Source organism: Anomaloglossus baeobatrachus, chromosome 5 (genome assembly GCF_048569485.1).
Source record: "Anomaloglossus baeobatrachus isolate aAnoBae1 chromosome 5, aAnoBae1.hap1, whole genome shotgun sequence".
Taxonomy (NCBI): domain Eukaryota; kingdom Metazoa; phylum Chordata; class Amphibia; order Anura; family Aromobatidae; genus Anomaloglossus; species Anomaloglossus baeobatrachus.
Window position 1 is genome coordinate 1512804 of NC_134357.1, and position 19149 is coordinate 1531952.

Consider the following 19149-nt stretch of genomic DNA (forward strand, 5'->3'; position numbering starts at 1 on the left):
CATTCCAGCCTTGTGTAGGTCTATGATCTTCCCCATTCCAGCCATGTGCAGGTCTATGGTCTTCTCCATTCCAGCCTTGGCAGGTCTATGGTCTTCTCCATTCCAGCCTTGTGCAGGTCTATGGTCTTCTCCATTCCAGCCTTGTGCAGGGCTATGGTCTTCTCCATTCCAGCCTTGTGCAGGGCTATGGTCTTCTCCATTCCAGCCTTGTGCAGGGCTATGGTCTTCTCCATTGCAGCCTTGTGCAGGTCTATGGTCTTCTCCATTCCAGCCTTGTGCAGGGCTATGGTCTTCTCCATTGCAGCCTTGTGCAGGGCTATGGTCTTCTCCATTGCAGCCTTGTGCAGGTCTGTGGTCTTCTCCATTGCAGCCTTGTGCAGGGCTATGGTCTTCTCCATTGCAGCCTTGTGCAGGGCTATGGTCTTCTCCATTGCAGCCTTGTGCAGGGCTATGGTCTTCTCCATTGCAGCCTTGTGCAGGGCTATGGTCTTCTCCATTGCAGCCTTGTGCGGGTCTATGGTCTTCTCCATTGCAGCCTTGTGCAGGGCTATGGTCTTCTCCATTGCAGCCTTGTGCAGGGCTATGGTCTTCTCCATTGCAGCCTTGTGCAGGGCTATGGTCTTCTCCATTGCAGCCTTGTGTAGGGCTATGGTCTTCTCCATTGCAGCCTTGTGCAGGTCTATGGCCTTCTCCATTGCAGCCTTGTGCAGGGCTATGGTCTTGTGCAGGGCTATGGTCTTCTCCATTGCAGCCTTGTGCAGGGCTATGGTCTTCTCCATTCCAGCCTTGTGCAGGGCTATGGTCTTCTCCATTGCAGCCTTGTGCAGGTCTATGGCCTTCTCCATTGCAGCCTTGTGCAGGGCTATGGTCTTGTGCAGGGCTATGGTCTTCTCCATTGCAGCCTTGTGCAGGGCTATGGTCTTCTCCATTGCAGCCTTGTGTAGGGCTATGGCCTTCTCCATTGCAGCCTTGTGCAGGGCTATGGTCTTGTGCAGGGCTATGGTCTTCTCCATTGCAGCCTTGTGCAGGTCTATGGTCTTCTCCATTGCAGCCTTGTGCAGGTCTATGGTCTTCTCCATTGCAGCCTTGTGCAGGGCTATGGTCTTCTCCATTGCAGCCTTGTGTAGGGCTATGGTCTTCTCCATTCCAGCCTTGTGCAGGGCTATGGTCTTGCCCCTAACTCTCTGGTCGCCCATGTTGTAGAGGTTAGAGTCTGACTGATTAATGGAGTCTGTGGACAGGAGTCTTTATACTGGGGACAATGTAAGAGCCGTCTGTAATGCAGGGAACGAGGGGATTAGGAGCGTCTTTGTCTGTAGGAGCCAGAACTCTTAATGGTTGGTAGGGGATCAAATACTTATTTCTCTACAAAATGCAAATACATTTTATATAATTCATACAATGCGATTTTCTGGATTTTATTTTGGATATTCTCTCACTGTTAAAATTAACCGACCCTTAAAATTATAGACTGTTTGTTTATATCTTTGTCAGTGGGCAAACGTACAAAATCAGCAAGGGATCAAATACCTATTTCCCCCACTGTAGTAGTAGTATTCCAAGAGCTATTGATTAAAATGAACTTTGTTCATGGGAAGACACTTTTACCTCTCTTGGCCCTGGAGTTCTCTAGAGGAGCTGCTGGATCCTCTTCATCCTCCATGACATCCTGGAGGATGTTAGAGACCTTGCGCTCCTCCACCTTCCGTGTGAGGAGGCCTCACAGATGCTCCATAGGGTTTAGGTCTATAGACGCTCTGCCGGTACAGCACCTTTACCCTCTGTTTCTGTAGCTGGCAGTGGTGGCCTTGGAGGTGTTTGGGGTTCTTATGTTGGAATATGGAGGGAGAGGATCCTGCTCTGCTTCAGTGTCACAGGACATGTAGTCATTCATGGTTCCCTCAATGATCTGTAGTCTCCAAAGCCGGCAGCACTCATGCAGCCCCAAATGATGACTCACCACCACCATGTCTGACTGTAGGCAGGACACACTTGTCTTTGTTCTCCCAACCTGGAGCCACCGCACACGCTAACACCATCTGAACCAAGTAGTTCATCTTGGTCTCATCAGACACAGGTTGGTTCCAGTAATCAATGTCCTTAGTCTGCTTGTCTTCAGCAATCTGTTTGCAGCTTTCTTGTGCATCATCTTAAGAAGAGGCTTCCTTCTGAGAAGACAGCCATGCAGAGCAAAGTGATGCAGTGTGTGGCGTATGGTCTGAGCACTGACAGGTTGACCCCATTGAAAGCCAGCTCGATTATGGGGTTCCACCTCACCATGACTGAATTACATTTTGTGAGGTCAGTTAATGGGGAAACAATACTGGCAAAGTCACCTAAAAAGCTTCTGAAGTAGCCAGTTAACCCCAGGAATAATGCCTTTGCATCTTGTTTATGGGCCAGGGCTGGTTCTTCATTGCCTTAATCTTTATTTGGGGCTTTATAACACCCTATCCAATTCTGCTCCATCCTGTCCTATGACGCACATTTTGTAGGGTTTGTTACCAAATATTTTTCTCTCTATAGTGCTCAGTACAGCTTGACCCCTCAGAAAGTGACTGTGCCACCATCCAGACAAAATAATCACTGATCTCAGGGAGACCAGTCAGAGAAAACATTGCCGGCAGCCAGCGAAGGCGCTCAATACAGTGAAATCCTAGGTGCATTGCCCCCTGGGAAGTATGCAAATCAAAAACGTCCGTGGAGCCTCTTGTTAGGAGTCTCGACATGGAAAAATAGTCAGATATCCCTCCGGGAAGGACCTAGCCAGGGAGTGGCTTTGATTTGCATACTTCCCAAGGGGCAATGCACCTAGGATTTCACTGTGTTGAGCGCCTTTGCTGGCTGCCGGCAGTGTTTTCTCTGGCTGGTCTCCCCGAGATCAGTGATTGTTTTGTCTTCCTGGTCTACTAGGCAATGCTCCCACCTGGCAAGAATCCTACTCCACACTGATGAGGGGCAATACCCTGAAACAGCTGTCTGTGGATGGATACCTGGCCTCAGTTTTTCCCTTGTCATATCTTTAAACTCGTCAAGAGCTGGATATTGACTAAAAGGGCCACTTCATATGGTGGTTATGGTGGTCTCCTAAAAAAAAGCCACTCCTTGGCTAGGTCCTTCCCGGAGGAATATCTGGCTATTTTTTCTGTGTTGAGACTCCTAACAGAGGCTCTACGGACCTTTTTGATTTGTATGATGCTACAATCCAGATAGATCGTGTCAATTGGCCTCTGAAATGTCCCATGCAGACCAAGTGGAAGACGCCCCTATAGGGCCCCTATACAGCTGGACTGTGTTGTCTTCAGCCCGATCTGTTAGTGGCATTGGCAATTCGCATGTGTAAGGTCTAATGCGGCGAAGTTCCCGGAATTGCCCTGTCCGTCAGTCAGCTCCTCCACTCCAGGCATTGGATATTAAACTCTGAGCCACTGATCAGCCTCCAAGTCATGTAAGACGCGTAGGCTGCCATCATAATCTGGGATTAGGATCAAGGGACTGGACCACCAGCGACAGGTCCTAAATAATTCTTAAATGTAACCTCTTCTACTTCCTGGCCGTCGTTTTCTGCCTGGTTTCGGGTACCCTGTATGGCTTTCGGTTTACTCTTGAGCCTGGTTTTGAGGTAGTCATATCTCATTTGTACGACCAGGAGCTCAGAATACACGTCCTTATTTTTCTGTACAGACTTTTACTTCTTGTATCTGATACTATGCCTGACTCTGTGGGACACTAGGAATAATATCCCCTTCATGAGTATTCTTCAATGCTACCATCACCACCCGATGTTTTGTCTTCTCATAGACTAGATGACTCCTTGTCCATGAAGGAGCTCGGTCCATCACCTTTCAGCAGTGACATCTTGGAATCCGATTGTTCAGCTGGAGGCTCCAAGTGTGAACTGGACTCTGTCAGGTGGAACCCCCAAGAAGTGAAGAACGTCTGCTTAGTTTGGGATATTGTCTGGCATTTTGCTTACTTAAGTCAAAGTATATATTTTCTGAGGCACCTCCTGGGCATTTTCTGCCCCAGCAGCCATCTATGAAATTGTGAGCAAATGCGTTGTCTTTTGTTGATTGGCATTGCTCTTTTGCTGAGTTGCCGTTATGATCGCTGCTTAGCTGTCAAGCACAGCAGAAGCAGCAGCGATCATAACGATACGCGTCGCTGTGCTACATGTGCAGGGAGCCGCGCACACTGCTTAGCGCTGGCTCCCTGCACTCCTAGCTACAGTATACATCGGGTTAATTACCCGATGTGTACTGCAGCTACATGTTCAGAGAGCAGGGAGCCGCGCACACCACTTAGCGCTGGCTCCTTGCTCTCCTAGGTACAGTACACATCGGGTTAATTACCCGATGTGTACTGCAGCTACATGTCACACTGCAGAGAGCAGGGAGCCGCGCACACTTCTTAGCGCTGGCTCCCTGCACTCCTAGCTACAGTACACATAGGGTTAATTACCCGATGCATACTGCAGCCACATGTGCACAGAGCAGGAGCCGGCGCTGGCAGCGAGAGCGGCGGACGCTGGTAACGAAGGTAAATATCGGGTAACCAGGGAAAGGTCTTCCCTTGGTTACCCGATGTTTACCCTGGTTACAGCTTACCGCAGCTGCCAGACGCCGGCTCCTGCTCCCTTCATTTCGTCGCTCTCTCGCTGTAAGGCTATGTGCGCACGTTGCGTACAAGCCCTGCAGAAATTTCTGCAGCGATCTGAAGAGCACATGTGCGCTTTAGATCGCTGCAGAAATGTCCGTAGTGAGCGCCGATTCCATGCGCTCTGCCTGCAGCTCCTGCCATAGACAGAGCAGGAGCTGCCGGCAAAGCGCAGGAAAGAAGTGACATGTCACTTCTTTTTGCGCAGCGCTTCGGCAGTAGCCGAAGCGCTGCGCTCTTAAACGCCACGTGCGCACGGCCCCTGCACAATCTCCATAGACTGTGCAGGGGACGCAGGACGCATGCAGTTACGCTGCGCTACAAAGCGCAGCGTAACTGCATGTTTTTACGCGACGTGCGCACATAGCCTCACACACAGCGATGTGTGCGTCACAGCGGGAGAGCGACGACCAAAAAATGAAGCTGGACATTCAGCAACGACCGGCGACCTCACAGCAGGGGCCAGCTCGTTGCTGGATGTCACACACAGCGACGTCGCTGCAACGTCACAGAAAATAGTGACGTAGCAGCGACGTCGTTGTTGTGTGTGACACCACCCTTACAGATGCACATTTAGCCTGGGTCAGCTGTTTTATGACGTCCTCAATGTCTGCGCTGCTTTGTTTTGCAGAGGCGGCTGACTTAATCTATGATATTTGTGCTACTACAATATGAGCGGTTAGGGGACTAGCTCATGCGATTGCCATCTACTGGGTCAGACGGGCATGTCAGGCACTTTATGGCACAGTTCACAGCGGGACGTATGATGCCACAGGCCGCAACCAGTTTTATTGGTTCGTATAGAAGGAAAACAAATGATACAAAATAAAGTCCTGGCCCTTAGTATACACAAATCCCGACTCACCAGGGCTCGGCTTGGTGAACAAGATCCTAAGTAATGGCTTTTCTCACAAGTTTCCCAGGAGCACAGCCATCAGCTTGTGGACTCGCTGCGCTTTTATACCATACCTGAGCATTGCAGGTGATTATCCACAGTATCCTTAACTTGGCTCAGTGGCGCAAGAAAATATACATTTCCTGCTACCAAAGTGCCTGATGGCCCATCTACGCACTGAGACATTACCCTAAGGGAAATGTACTCCCTCAGAAGCGGCCAGTGAGGAGGTAGTGATATGCAGGCAGATCTAGGAAGGAGTGGGCAAGAGCAGGAGGTGAGGATAAAGGCAGAAGGAGATGACACAAGAATGAGGAGCAGGTGAGAATGAAGGTAGGAGCTGCAGGAGAAGGTGACGTTAGGACGAGGGCAGGAGGCAGAGGGACGTGAGGACGAGGGCCGGAGGTGGTGGTGACGTGAGGACGAGGGCAGGAGCTGCAGGAGGCAGAGGTGACGTGAGGACGAGGGCAGGAGCTGCCGATGGTGGTGGTGACGTGAGGACGAGGGCAGGAGCTGCCGGAGGCAGAGGTGACGTGAGGACGAGGGCAGGAGCTGCCGGAGGCAGAGGTGACGTGAGGACGAGGGCAGGAGCTGCCGGAGGCAGAGGTGACGTGAGGACGAGGGCAGGAGCTGCCGGAGGCAGAGGTGACGTTAGGACGATGGCAGGAGCTGCAGGAGAAGGTGACGTTAGTACGATGGCAGGAGGCAGAGGGACGTGAGGACGAGGGCAGGAGCTGCCGGAGGTGGTGGTGACGTTAGGACGAGGGCAGGAGCTGCAGGAGGCAGAGGTGACGTTAGGACGAGGGCAGGAGCTACAGGAGGCAGAGGTGACGTGAGGACGAGGGCAGGAGCTGCCGGAGGTGGTGGTGACGTTAGGACGAGGGCAGGAGCTGCAGGAGGCAGAGGTGACGTGAGGACGAGGGCAGGAGCTGCCGGAGGTGGTGGTGACGTTAGGACGAGGGCAGGAGCTGCAGGAGGCAGAGGTAACGTGAGGACGAGGGCAGGAGCTGCAGGAGGCAGAGGTGACGTGAGGACGAGGGCAGGAGCTGCAGGAGAAGGTGGTTAAGACAAAGGCAGGGCTTATGTGAGGGCGGGGGGGTAGGCAGTGCACATTACTGCTGTGAGAGCAGGGATTTTCAGAGCTGTGATGGAGGGGCAGCAGGAGAAGCTGATGATGGGGGAACGTTTGCAGCAGTTTGAGCATCGCCGCTCCCACAAGGATACATTTACTAGCACTGGTTTAGGCAGAATCTATATCGTTGTTCATTAAGAATCGGATAAGGCTCTCACTTGTGGGGTTTAGTCGTTCGGCAGAGCGCTCTTGTGGGGTTTAGTCGTTCGGCAGCGCGCACATTTGTGGAGTTTAGTTGTTCGGCAGAGCGCTCTTGTGGGGTTTAGTCGTTCGGCAGAGCGCTCTTGTGGGGTTTAGTTGTTCAGCAGAGCGCTCTTGTGGGGTTTAGTCGTTCGGCAGCGAGCACATTTGTGGGGTTTAGTCGTTCGGCAGCGCGCACATTTGTGGGGTTTAGTCGTTCGGCAGCGCGCACATTTGTGGAGTTTAGTTGTTCGGCAGAGCGCTCTTGTGGGGTTTAGTCGTTCGGCAGAGCGCTCTTGTGGGGTTTAGTCGTTCGGCAGCGCGCACATTTGTGGGGTTTAGTTGTTCGGCAGAGCGCTCTTGTGGGGTTTAGTTGTTCGGCAGCGAGCGCTCTTGTGGGGTTTAGTCGTTCGGCAGCGAGCACATTTGTGGGGTTTAGTCGTTCGGCAGCGCGCACATTTGTGGGGTTTAGTCGTTCGGCAGCGCGCACATTTGTGGGGTTTAGTCGTTCGGCAGAGCGCTCTTGTGGGGTTTAGTCGTTCGGCAGCGCGCACATTTGTGGGGTTTAGTCGTTCGGCAGAGCGCTCTTGTGGGGTTTAGTCGTTCGGCAGCGCGCACATTTGTGGGGTTTAGTCGTTCGGCAGAGCGCTCTTGTGGGGTTTAGTCGTTCGGCAGAGCGCTCTTGTGGGGTTTAGTCGTTCGGCAGAGCGCTCTTGTGGGGTTTAGTCGTTCGGCAGAGCGCTCTTGTGCTCTTACATGTGCCATGCTTACGTGTGTCTCTCTGTTTTGCAGATGCCTCATGCAGCAGTTCTCAGAGTTACAGATGAGGCGGATTGTCGTGCATCAGCGGTGGTTCCTCTAGACTGAGTGCTGAGGCTTCTGTGGAGCCATGTGGACTGTTAATGAGTGGCGACTCTTTTGGCTGTATATACATAGGAACATATATATATATTTTTGTTTTAAAGAAGACTTGAACTCTTGCTGCTAACATAAGGGTGCGAGTGGCCGCGACCTCCCGACCCAGCGCTCTGCACTCCTAGTTGCTGGCTCATTTCAGCTGCTTTTTCATTTGTATAAAAGTTGTAAAAAGAAAAGAAAAGTGCCCCCAAACCACGGTCTGTTATTGTCCTGGGGGCACAGCCCGCCCTCCCTCCCTCCCTTCCTGGTTCTCATGTGTTTCTTGCTGCATTTGTTCAGGTTCTGTATTTAACACATTGTTCTCCTCTATGTGGACCAAAATTAAATTCTGACTTATTCAGCGTGTGGAGGTGCATCTGTCTGCAAGAAGTTGCATGCGCCACGCTGGGAACGGAAGAGGCCATACCGCTAACAGTGACGACGGAGCAAGCTGTATGTCCTGCACCGCCACACCGAAGGAGAAAGCTGTATGTCCTGCACCGCCACACCGAAGGAGGAAGCTGTATGTCCTGCACCGCCACACCGAAGGAGAAAGCTGTATGTCCTGCACCGCCACACCGAAGGAGAAAGCTGTATGTCCTGCACCGCCACGCCGAAGGAGGAAGCTGTATGTCCTGCACCGCCACACCGAAGGAGAAAGCTGTATGTCCTGCACCGCCACACCGAAGGAGAAAGCTGTATGTCCTGCACCGCCACACCGAAGGAGAAAGCTGTATGTCCTGCACCGCCACGCCGAAGGAGAAAGCTGTATGTCCTGCACCGCCACACCGAAGGAGAAAGCTGTATGTCTTGCACCGCCACACCGAAGGAGAAAGCTGTATGTCCTGCACCGCCACGCCGAAGGAGAAAGCTGTATGTCTTGCACCGCCACGCCGAAGGAGGAAGCTGTATGTCCTGCACCGCCACGCCGAAGGAGGAAGCTGTATGTCCTGCACCGCCACGCCGAAGGAGAAGGCTGTATGTCCTGCACCGCCACGCCGAAGGAGGAAGCTGTATGTCCTGCACCGCCACACCGAAGGAGAAAGCTGTATGTCCTGCACCGCCACACCGAAGGAGGAAGCTGTATGTCCTGCACCGCCACGTCAAAGGAGGAAGCTGTATGTCCTGCACCGCCACGCCAAAGGAGGAAGCTGTATGTCCTGCACCGCCACACCGAAGGAGGAAGCTGTATGTCCTGCACCGCCACACCGAAGGAGAAAGCTGTATGTCCTGCACCGCCACACCGAAGGAGAAAGCTGTATGTCCTGCACCGCCACACCGAAGGAGAAAGCTGTATGTCCTGCACCGCCACACCGAAGGAGAAAGCTGTATGTCCTGCACCGCCACACCGAAGGAGAAAGCTGTATGTCCTGCACCGCCACACCGAAGGAGGAAGCTGTATGTCCTGCACCGCCACGTCAAAGGAGGAAGCTGTATGTCCTGCACCGCCACGCAGAGGACAGAGGAAGCTGTATGTCCTGCACCGCCACGCCGAGGACAGAGGAAGCTGTATGTCCTGCACTGCCTTACCAAGGATGGAGGAAGCTGTATGTCCTGCACTGCCTTACCAAGGACAGAGGAAGCTGTATGTCCTGCACCTCCAAACCAAGGACGGAGGAAGCTGTATGTCCTGCACTGCCTTACCAAGGACAGAGGAAGCTGTATGTCCTGCACTGCCTTACCAAGGACAGAGGAAGCTGTATGTCCTGCACTGCCTTACCAAGGACAGAGGAAGCTGTATGTCCTGCACCACCATGCCAAGGTTTGAGGAAGCTGTATGTCCTGCACCGCCTTACCAAGGTTTGAGGAAGCTGTATGTCCTGCACCGCCTTACCAAGGTTTGAGGAAGCTGTATGTCCTGCACCACCATGCCAAGGTTTGAGGAAGCTGTATGTCCTGCACCGCCTTACCAAGGTTTGAGGAAGCTGTATGTCCTGCACCGCCTTACCAAGGTTTGAGGAAGCTGTATGTCCTGCACCGCCTTACCAAGGTTTGAGGAAGCTGTATGTCCTGCACCACCTTACCAAGGTTTGAGGAAGCTGTATGTCCTGCACCGCCTTGCCAAGGTTTGAGGAAGCTGTATATCCTGCACCATAAAATCATAGAATAGTAGAGCATTCACTAAATCTTCACACACAGGTCTCTCCAGTCTTTTTGAAGATGTCCATTGAAAGGGAACTCACCAATTCTTGTGGTCGCAAGTTCCACTCATTGATCACACTCAGTCAGTTATTTTTCTAATATCTAATGTGTTTCATCCCAATCCGTTTCAGTCCGTTGCTTCTCGACTTTCCTTGTGCACATGAGTATACTGTGACCGCCTGTGAGATATTTGTAGACCGCTATTAAGTCTCCTCTTAATCTTCTTTTTTTGCAAGCTATAAATTCCCAGATCATATAACTGTTCCTTGTAGGGCATGTAGACCGCTCACAATCCTGGTTACTTTTCTCTGAACTCGTTCGTTTGTTTTTTTTTTGTTTGGTTTTTTTTTGTGATGCCCAGAATTGAACACTGTATTCAAGATGGGGTCTGACCAAGGAGGAATAGAAGGGGACAGTGACTTCACGTGCTCTAGACTCTATGCCTGTCTGTATACATCCCAGGCCTGTTTGCCTTTTTTGCTGCTGACTCCTGTCCAGTCTGTGATTTATTAGTATACCCAAGTCTTTTTCACACGTGCTGTTGCTTAACCCTAAACCTCCCTTTTTGGAGATGCTTTTTTCATTTTCTTGCCCAGATGTAGGAGTTTGGTTTTGTTTTTTAACAGTGAGAAATGCATACTGTTAGTTACTGTCCACTGTTCCAGTTTTTCTATCTTATTGAATCCTCTCTTCTCTATTATTAGCTACCCCTCCTAGCTTTGTGTCATTAGAATATTTAATCAGTTTACCCTCCATTCCTTCATCTAAATCATTGTTGAACAACACAGGTCCCATGAGCGAGCCCTGTGGTACCTCTGTTATGGGGTCCTACTCCAGTAGCACACAAACAGAGCGTGAGATGATTGAGCAATCTCAAGATCCTTTATTACATGCAAATCGGATGATCCATGAAACAATCCATGACATAGCGGGTAAAATAGTCCAGGAACACAGATATAGTCCTAATATAATAGAGTCCTAATCCTCCAGCAGTTTTTTTCCAAGGTAATCAGGGTTTTTCCATGTCTCTGTGGTGCTGGCTGTAGCATCAGCATCCCTCAAAGGCTTCATCCACTGTGTCTTACCTTGTCTTCCTCAGGCCCAATCATTATATCCAGGAGTAGGCAAACAGGTTTAATGGTTTTCAGGCTCCCCTCAGCCCCAGGCATGGAGGCACTATAGATGGTGATTTTTAGCAGTTGGAGAGCAGGGGAGTCATAAATGGGCAGTCAAGAAATGTCAGCAGGGATTCATCAAAAGGCATGGCCACATTCAGGCTGCAGATGGTATTTGAGCTAATGTGATTAAGGCTCTAGATAAGACGGAGAATACACAGAGTAATGTGACAAAATTCCTAAAATGAGTAAAAATATCAACATAAAATGATGCACAACGACCATATCACACCCCACTTGAAATCAACTTCTAACTGGATGAGCAGCCATTTATGACCACCCGCTGGGTCCGATCACTGAGAGTCATGAATCCACCTAAGGGCTCGTGCGCACATTGCGTAATTCCATGCATTTATGCAACGTTTAGCACTGCAGTGTAAATGCATGCGTCCTGCGTCCCCAGCACAATCTATGAAGATTGAGCATAATCCGTGCGCACGACGCTTTTTGAACACAGCGATTTGAGTGTCAAAAATTTGACAAAATCACTGCGTTTAAAAATGCAGCATGTCAATTATTCTGTGCGCTTTGGATGCAGCTCCCGCTCTGTGTATGGGAGAGGCAGCATCCCGAGTGCATGAAATCGTCATTTTTTTCTGCAGAATCACTCCATCCATTATGCAGGGTTTCTGCAGCGATTTGAATCGCACATGAGCTGTCAAATCACTGCAGCATTTTTTGCAGTGAAACGACGCAACGTGCTGTGAAGTTTGTCTAACATGACTTATTAGTTACAAACCCATGCTGGCACTGCCACATTGAGAATGGAGGAAGCTATGTCCCGCACAGACAATGAGGACGGAGGAAGCTTTATGTCCTGCACCACCACACAGAGGAGGCCGCACTGCTCACACAGAGAACAGAGGAAGCTGTATGTCCTACACTGCTCACACTGAGGACAGAGGTAGCTGTATGTCCTGCACCTCCACACCACAGACAGAGATAGCAGTATGTCCTGCACCACTACACCGAGGATGGAGGAAGTTGTATGTCCTTCACTGCCACATTGAGGATGGAGGAAGCTGTATGTCCTGCACCGCCACAGTGAAAACAGAGATTGCTGTATGTTTGGCACTGCCACGCCAAGAATGGAGGAAACTGTATGTCCTGCACTGCTCACAGTGATGACAGAGGAAGCTGTATGTCCTGTACCACTCATTCTGAGGACAGTGGAAGCTGTATGTCCAGCATCTCCACACCAAGGTATGAGGAAGCTGTATGTCGAACGAGGACGGAGTAAGTTGTGTGTCCTGCACCACTCACAGTGAGGACAGGAGGCTGTGTGTCCTGCACCGCCACACCAATGACTGAGGAAGCTGTTTTGCACTGCAACACCAAGGACAGGTGTCACACGGTGTTTGGCTCCAAATCCTCCAAGTGTCATGGCATCAGACACTGTCCAGACTGCAGAGTCTGACACTCCACATTATGCTTTCTCATAATGCTTTCTCTGGTGCTATTGAGTTGCAGAGGCAGGCTCGAGTGTCGACCAGGTTTATGCTTATTAGTGATCAGGCTAGCAGGAGTTGGTGTCTGCTAGCCTGCTGGTTACCTTTTGGATCACATATTGTGGGAGACCTACCACAGTTATTCCCTGCCTATTTAAGATAGAGGCATCTGTCTTCAAATGCCAACTATAGCTTTTGCTATCCCGGTCCCTGTACTGTTCCAATTGCTGGTTACTTATCACATGCTGTTTGTTGTGCTGTAGAAACCCTCTCATCTGGTTATTTCCTCCCTACTCTTTATTTATTTCCACTTTATCAAGTATTGTCTTATATCTCCATGTGTGCTGGCTGTGTGATAACGACAAATTGGGAAACCAAAACTTTATCTGTGGGTTCAGCCACTCCTGTCCCGGCCCTGCACTGGGAATTGGCAGAAGGGGGTATTGGTGCAGGGCTGTCCAGGAGCAGGGCCAGGAAGGAGACCCAGAAATTTTCACCTTCAGAAGTATCTGTGGGATCAGGGACATCTAGGGCCTCCTAGCCTGAGAGCCAGATTAGGAGCTCCGGTCCTGTTATCCTCTCACACCCCTTGACAATAGGAAGCTGTATGTCCTGCATCGCAACACAGGGGATGGAGGAAGCTGTATGTCCTGCACCTCCACCCCGAGAATAGAGGAAGCTGTATGTCCTTCACTGCTCACAGCGAGGACAGAGGTTACCGTATGTCATACACCACCATACCAAGGACGGAGGAAGCTGTATGTCCTGCACCACCACCCCTAGAACAGGAAGCTGTATGTCCTGCACCGCTACACCGCAGATAGAGGAAGATGTATATCCTGCACCTCCACACCAAGGCTTGAGGAAGCTGTATATTCTTTCCCGCTCAGCGAGGAGAGAGAGAGCTGTATTTACTGCGTCGCCATACTGAGGATGGAGGAAGCTGTATGTCCTGCATCGCCATACTGAGGATGGAGGAAGCTGTATGTCCTGCATCGCCATACTGAGGATGGAGGAAGCTGTATGTCCTGCATCGCCTACCTAGGATAGAAGAAGCTGTATGTCCTGCATCGCCATACTGAGGATGGAGGAAGCTGTATGTCCTGCATCGCCATACTGAGGATGGAGGAAGCTGTATGTCCTGCATCGCCATACTGAGGATGGAGGAAGCTGTATGTCCTGCATCGCCATACTGAGGATGGAGGAAGCTGTATGTCCTGCATCGCCATACTGAGGATAGAAGAAGCTGTATGTCCTGCACCGCCTACCTAGGATAGAAGAAGCTGTATGTCCTGCATCGCCATACTGAGGATGGAGGAAGCTGTATGTCCTGCATCGCCATACTGAGGATGGAGGAAGCTGTATGTCCTGCATCGCCTACCGAGGATAGAAGAAGCTGTATGTCCTGCATCGCCATACTGAGGATGGAGGAAGCTGTATGTCCTGCATCGCCATACTGAGGATGGAGGAAGCTGTATGTCCTGCATCGCCATACTGAGGATGGAGGAAGCTGTATGTCCTGCATCGCCATACTGAGGATAGAAGAAGCTGTATGTCCTGCACCGCCTACCTAGGATAGAAGAAGCTGTATGTCCTGCATCACCATACTGAGGATGGAGGAAGCTGTATGTCCTGCATCGCCATACTGAGGATGGAGGAAGCTGTATGTCCTGCATCGCCATACTGAGGATAGAAGAAGCTGCACCGCCTACCTAGGATAGAAGAAGCTGTATGTCATACAGCACCATACCAAGGATGGAGGAAGCTGTATGTCCTGCACCACCACACTGCGGACAGGAAGCTGTATGTCCTGCATCGCCATACTGAGGATGGAGGAAGCTATATGTCCTGCATCGCCATACTGAGGATGGAGGAAGCTGTATGTCCTGCATCGCCATACTGAGGATGGAGGAAGCTGTATGTCCTGCATCGCCATACTGAGGATAGAAGAAGCTGTATGTCCTGCACCGCCTACCTAGGATAGAAGAAGCTGTATGTCCTGCACCGCCTACCTAGGATAGAAGAAGCTGTATGTCCTGCATCGCCATACTGAGGATAGAAGAAGCTGTATGTCCTGCACCGCCTACCTAGGATAGAAGAAGCTGTATGTCATACAGCACCATACCAAGGATGGAGGAAGCTGTATGTCCTGCACCACCACACTGCGGACAGGAAGCTGTATGTCCTGCATCGCCATACTGAGGATGGAGGAAGCTGTATGTCCTGCATCGCCATACTGAGGATGGAGGAAGCTGTATGTCCTGCATCGCCATACTGAGGATAGAAGAAGCTGTATGTCCTGCACCGCCTACCTAGGATAGAAGAAGCTGTATGTCCTGCACCGCCTACCTAGGATAGAAGAAGCTGTATGTCCTGCATCGCCATACTGAGGATAGAAGAAGCTGTATGTCCTGCACCGCCTACCTAGGATAGAAGAAGCTGTATGTCATACAGCACCATACCAAGGATGGAGGAAGCTGTATGTCCTGCACCACCACACTGCGGACAGGAAGCTGTATGTCCTGCATCGCCATACTGAGGATGGAGGAAGCTGTATGTCCTGCATCGCCATACTGAGGATAGAAGAAGCTGTATGTCCTGCACCGCCTACCTAGGATAGAAGAAGCTGTATGTCCTGCACCGCCTACCTAGGATAGAAGAAGCTGTATGTCCTGCACCGCCTACCTAGGATAGAAGAAGCTGTATGTCATACAGCACCATACCAAGGATGGAGGAAGCTGTATGTCCTGCACCACCACACTGCGGACAGGAAGCTGTATGTCCTGCATCGCCATACTGAGGATGGAGGAAGCTGTATGTCCTGCATCGCCATACTGAGGATGGAGGAAGCTGTATGTCCTGCATCGCCTACCTAGGATAGAAGAAGCTGTATGTCATACAGCACCATACCAAGGATGGAGGAAGCTGTATGTCCTGCACCACCACACTGCGGACAGGAAGCTGTATGTCCTGCACTGCCTCACTAAGGATGGAGGAATCTATATATCTTCCACCGCCATACCGAGGACGGAGAAAGCTGTATGTCCTGCACCACCAACCCAATGATGGAAGAAGCTGTGTGTCCTACACCTCTCCACCACAGACAGAGGAAGCTGTATATCCAGTACCTCCACACCAAGGCTCGAGGAAGCTGTATATTCTTTACCGCGCACAGCGAGGACAGAGAAAGCTGTATTTCCTGCATCGCCATACTGCGGATGGAGGAAGCTGTATGTCCTGAATCGCCTACCGAGGATAGAAGAAGCTGTATATCCTGCACCACTACACTGCGGACAGGAAGCTGTATGTCCTGCACTGCCTCACTAAGGATGGAGGAATCTATATATACTGCACCTCCATACCGAGGACGGAGAAAGCTGTATGTCCTGCACCGCTCACAGCGAGTACTGAGGAAGCTGTATTTTCTGCACTGCCACATCAAGGACATAGGAAGCAGTATTACCTCCACACTGAGAACAGAGGAGGCAGCACCGCTCATACCGAGGACTGAGGAAGCTGCATTTTCTACACCGCTTACAGTGATTGCAGGGGAAGCTGCATGTCCTGCACCACCACACTGAGAACGGAGGAGGCCAGAACACTGACACGGAGGACGGAGAAAGCTGTATGGTCAGCATCGCCACACCAAGGATGGAAGAAGTTGTATGTCCTGCATCGCCACACCAAGGATGAAAGAAGCTGTATGTGCTGCATCGTTAAGCCAAGGATGGAAGAAGCTGTATGTGCTGCATCGTTAAGCCAAGGATGGAAGAAGCTGTATGTGCTGCACTAGCACACCGAAGATGGAGAAAGCTGTAAGTCCTGCACTGCCTCTCCGAGAATGGAAGAGGCTACATTGCTAACACAGGACGGAGATAGCTGTATGGTCGGCACAGTCACATCGAGGTCAGAGGAAGCTGTATGCCCTGCAGTGGCACACCGAAAATGAAGGAAGCTGTATGTCCTGCATCTCCAAACTGAGGATGGAAGAAGCTATTTGTCCTGCACCGCTCACAGTGAGGACAGAGCAAGCTGTATGTCCTGCACCCCCACACCGACAATGGAAGAAGCTGTATAACCTGCACCACCACACCGAGGACAGGAAGCTGTATAACCTGCACTGCCATACCGAGGACAGAGGAAATGTCATGTTAGGTATGGGGAAGTACCATGTGTACGGCGACAGAGCAGAAAAGGCAAACCCTGTGTCTAGGGAAGGGGGAGATGGTAATCCTTGACCAAACCTTCTTCTGGCCCCTAGCTTCCGTGATCAACCTTGATAGGTTCTACGCCTAGCGCTGCGCAAGATACCTGGCCCTGACTGACCCTGAACTGGGCCTTAGGTAAGGAATGGATTGTGTGAAAGCTTAGTCAACCCCACTAAGCTCTAAAAAAAGACATAGGAAGCACAAAGAGGGGGAAGTGAACGAATAACTCATCTCCAAGAAGATTCAGGGAGACCAAGCGCAACAAACAACGTTTCTCCACTTGAATACCAGGCAACTGCTTGCATCCAAGGCCTGTATAGGAATATAACTCTTATTACCAGAAACTACCAACTGGAAATGTGGGTATGTAAGGACACAAGGGGAAGTGATGATGAATACCAGCTGAATGGTGATGCGAAGATATCTGCAAGGTCCTAAAAGGAAAGTGATTAACCCTAAGCAGAGAAGATACATAATGATACCAATTACATCATGCAGGAAGAATAGAATGTTAGAGAGCAGTTTGTGTAGCCAAACGCTGCAACCTTCTACAGCTGGACACCACAGGACTGTCTGTCAACCGTGACACTCCCGTGACAGGACGTTGTATGTCCTTCATTGCCGCATCAAGCACGGAAGAAGCTGTAGGTTCTGCTCCGTTCACAGCAAGGACAGAGGAAGCTGTAGGTCCTGCATTGCCACACCAAGGAAAAAGAAAACTATTTTGTGCACCATCTCACTGTGAATGGAGGAGGTTGCACCGCTTAAAGAGAGGATGGAGGAAGCTGTATGCCCTGCACCACTCCGTGAGGACAGAGGAAGCTGCATATTTTGCACCACCACACCAAGAATGGAGGAAGCTGTATGTCCTGCACCGCTGACAGCGAGGACAGAAGAAGCTGTACGTTGTGCACCGCTCCCAGTGAGTACAGAGGCAACTGTTTTTTGAACCACCACCCAGGACACAAGAAGCTGTATGTCCTGCACCGCTCACAGCTAGGATAGAGGAAGCTATGTCCTGCACCGCTCACAGTGAGAACAGTGTATGTCGTGCACTGCTAATGGCGAGTACAGAGGAAGCCACATATCCTGCACTACCACACCGAGGTCAGAGGAAGCTGTATGTGTTGCTCCATTACACCGAGGACAGAGGAAATGTCATACTAGGTATGGAGAAGTAGCACACGTACTGCGACAGGAAAGGGAATGGGGTGATGGTAACCCCTGACCAAACCTTCCACTGACCACCTTAGATAGGTTCCACACCTATGTGCTGAGCAGGCTGACCCTGAACTGGGCCCCACATAAGGAATGAATGGAACGATCACTTAGTCAACCCTACTAAGGTCTCAAGAAGACCTAGGAAGCACAAAGTGAACGAATAACTTATCTTCAAAAATACTCGGAGAGGAACTGCAATAATCAACAATGTTTCTGCAGATGAATACAAGTGACTGCTTGCATCCAAGGCCTGTAAAGGAATATATCTCTATCACCAGCAAACACCAAGAGGGAATGTGGGTATTTATGGACACAAGGGAAGCGACGATGATTAACAGCTGAATGGTGAGGATATCCTCAGGGTCCTCAAACTAAAGGGACTAACCCCAAGCAGAGAAGATACATAGGATACCAATTACACCACAGCGGGAAGAATAGAATGTCAAGGAGCAGTGTGTGTAGCCAAACGCTACAACCTCCTACAGCTGGACACTACAGGACTGTCTGTCAACCGTGACACACCCGTGACAAAAAGCTGTATGTCCTTCACCACCACACTGAGCACGGAAGAAGCTGTATGTCCTGCTCAATTCACAGCAAGGACACAGTAAACTGTATAGCCTGCACTGCCACACCAAGGATGGAGAAAGCTGTATGTCCTGCACTGCCACACTGAGGATGGATGAAGCTGTATCTCCTGCATAGCTCATAGCCAAGACAGAAAGGAAGCTATATGTCCCTCACCGCCACACCAAAGACGGAGTAAGTTGTATGTTCTGCACCGCCACACTGAGTTTGGTGGAAGCTGTATGTCCTGCACCTCCAAACCCAGGATGGAGGAGGCTCTATGTCCTGCACAGCTTCTACCCAAGACAGAGGAAGCTGTGTGTCCTGCACCACCACACTGGGGATGAAGGAAGCTGTGTGTCCTGCACCACCACACTGGGGGATGGAGGAAGCTGTGTGTCCTGCACCACCACACTGGGGGATGGAGGAAGCTGTGTGTTCTGCACTGCCACTTCAAGGTCAGAGGAAGCTGTGTGTCCTGCACCACCACACTGGGGATGGAGGAAGCTGTGTGTCCTGCACCACCACACTGGGGATGGAGGAAGCTGTGTGTCCTGCACCACCACACTGGGGATGGAGGAAGCTGTGTGTCCTGCACCACCACACTGGGGATGGAGGAAGCTGTGTG

General features: G+C 50.8%; 1 protein-coding gene across 1 annotated transcript in view; it reads left to right on the plus strand.

The window, feature by feature from the left end:
* The window catches only part of CACUL1 (CDK2 associated cullin domain 1), a 66655-nt gene extending 58534 nt beyond the window's left edge, over window positions 1-8121 (plus strand). The window contains 1 exon segment of the mRNA XM_075352172.1: window positions 7656-8121. Within this exon segment, the coding sequence (XP_075208287.1) occupies window positions 7656-7690 (35 nt within the window). The 3' untranslated portion in view covers window positions 7691-8121.
* Window positions 8122-19149: the final 11028 nt, after the last annotated feature.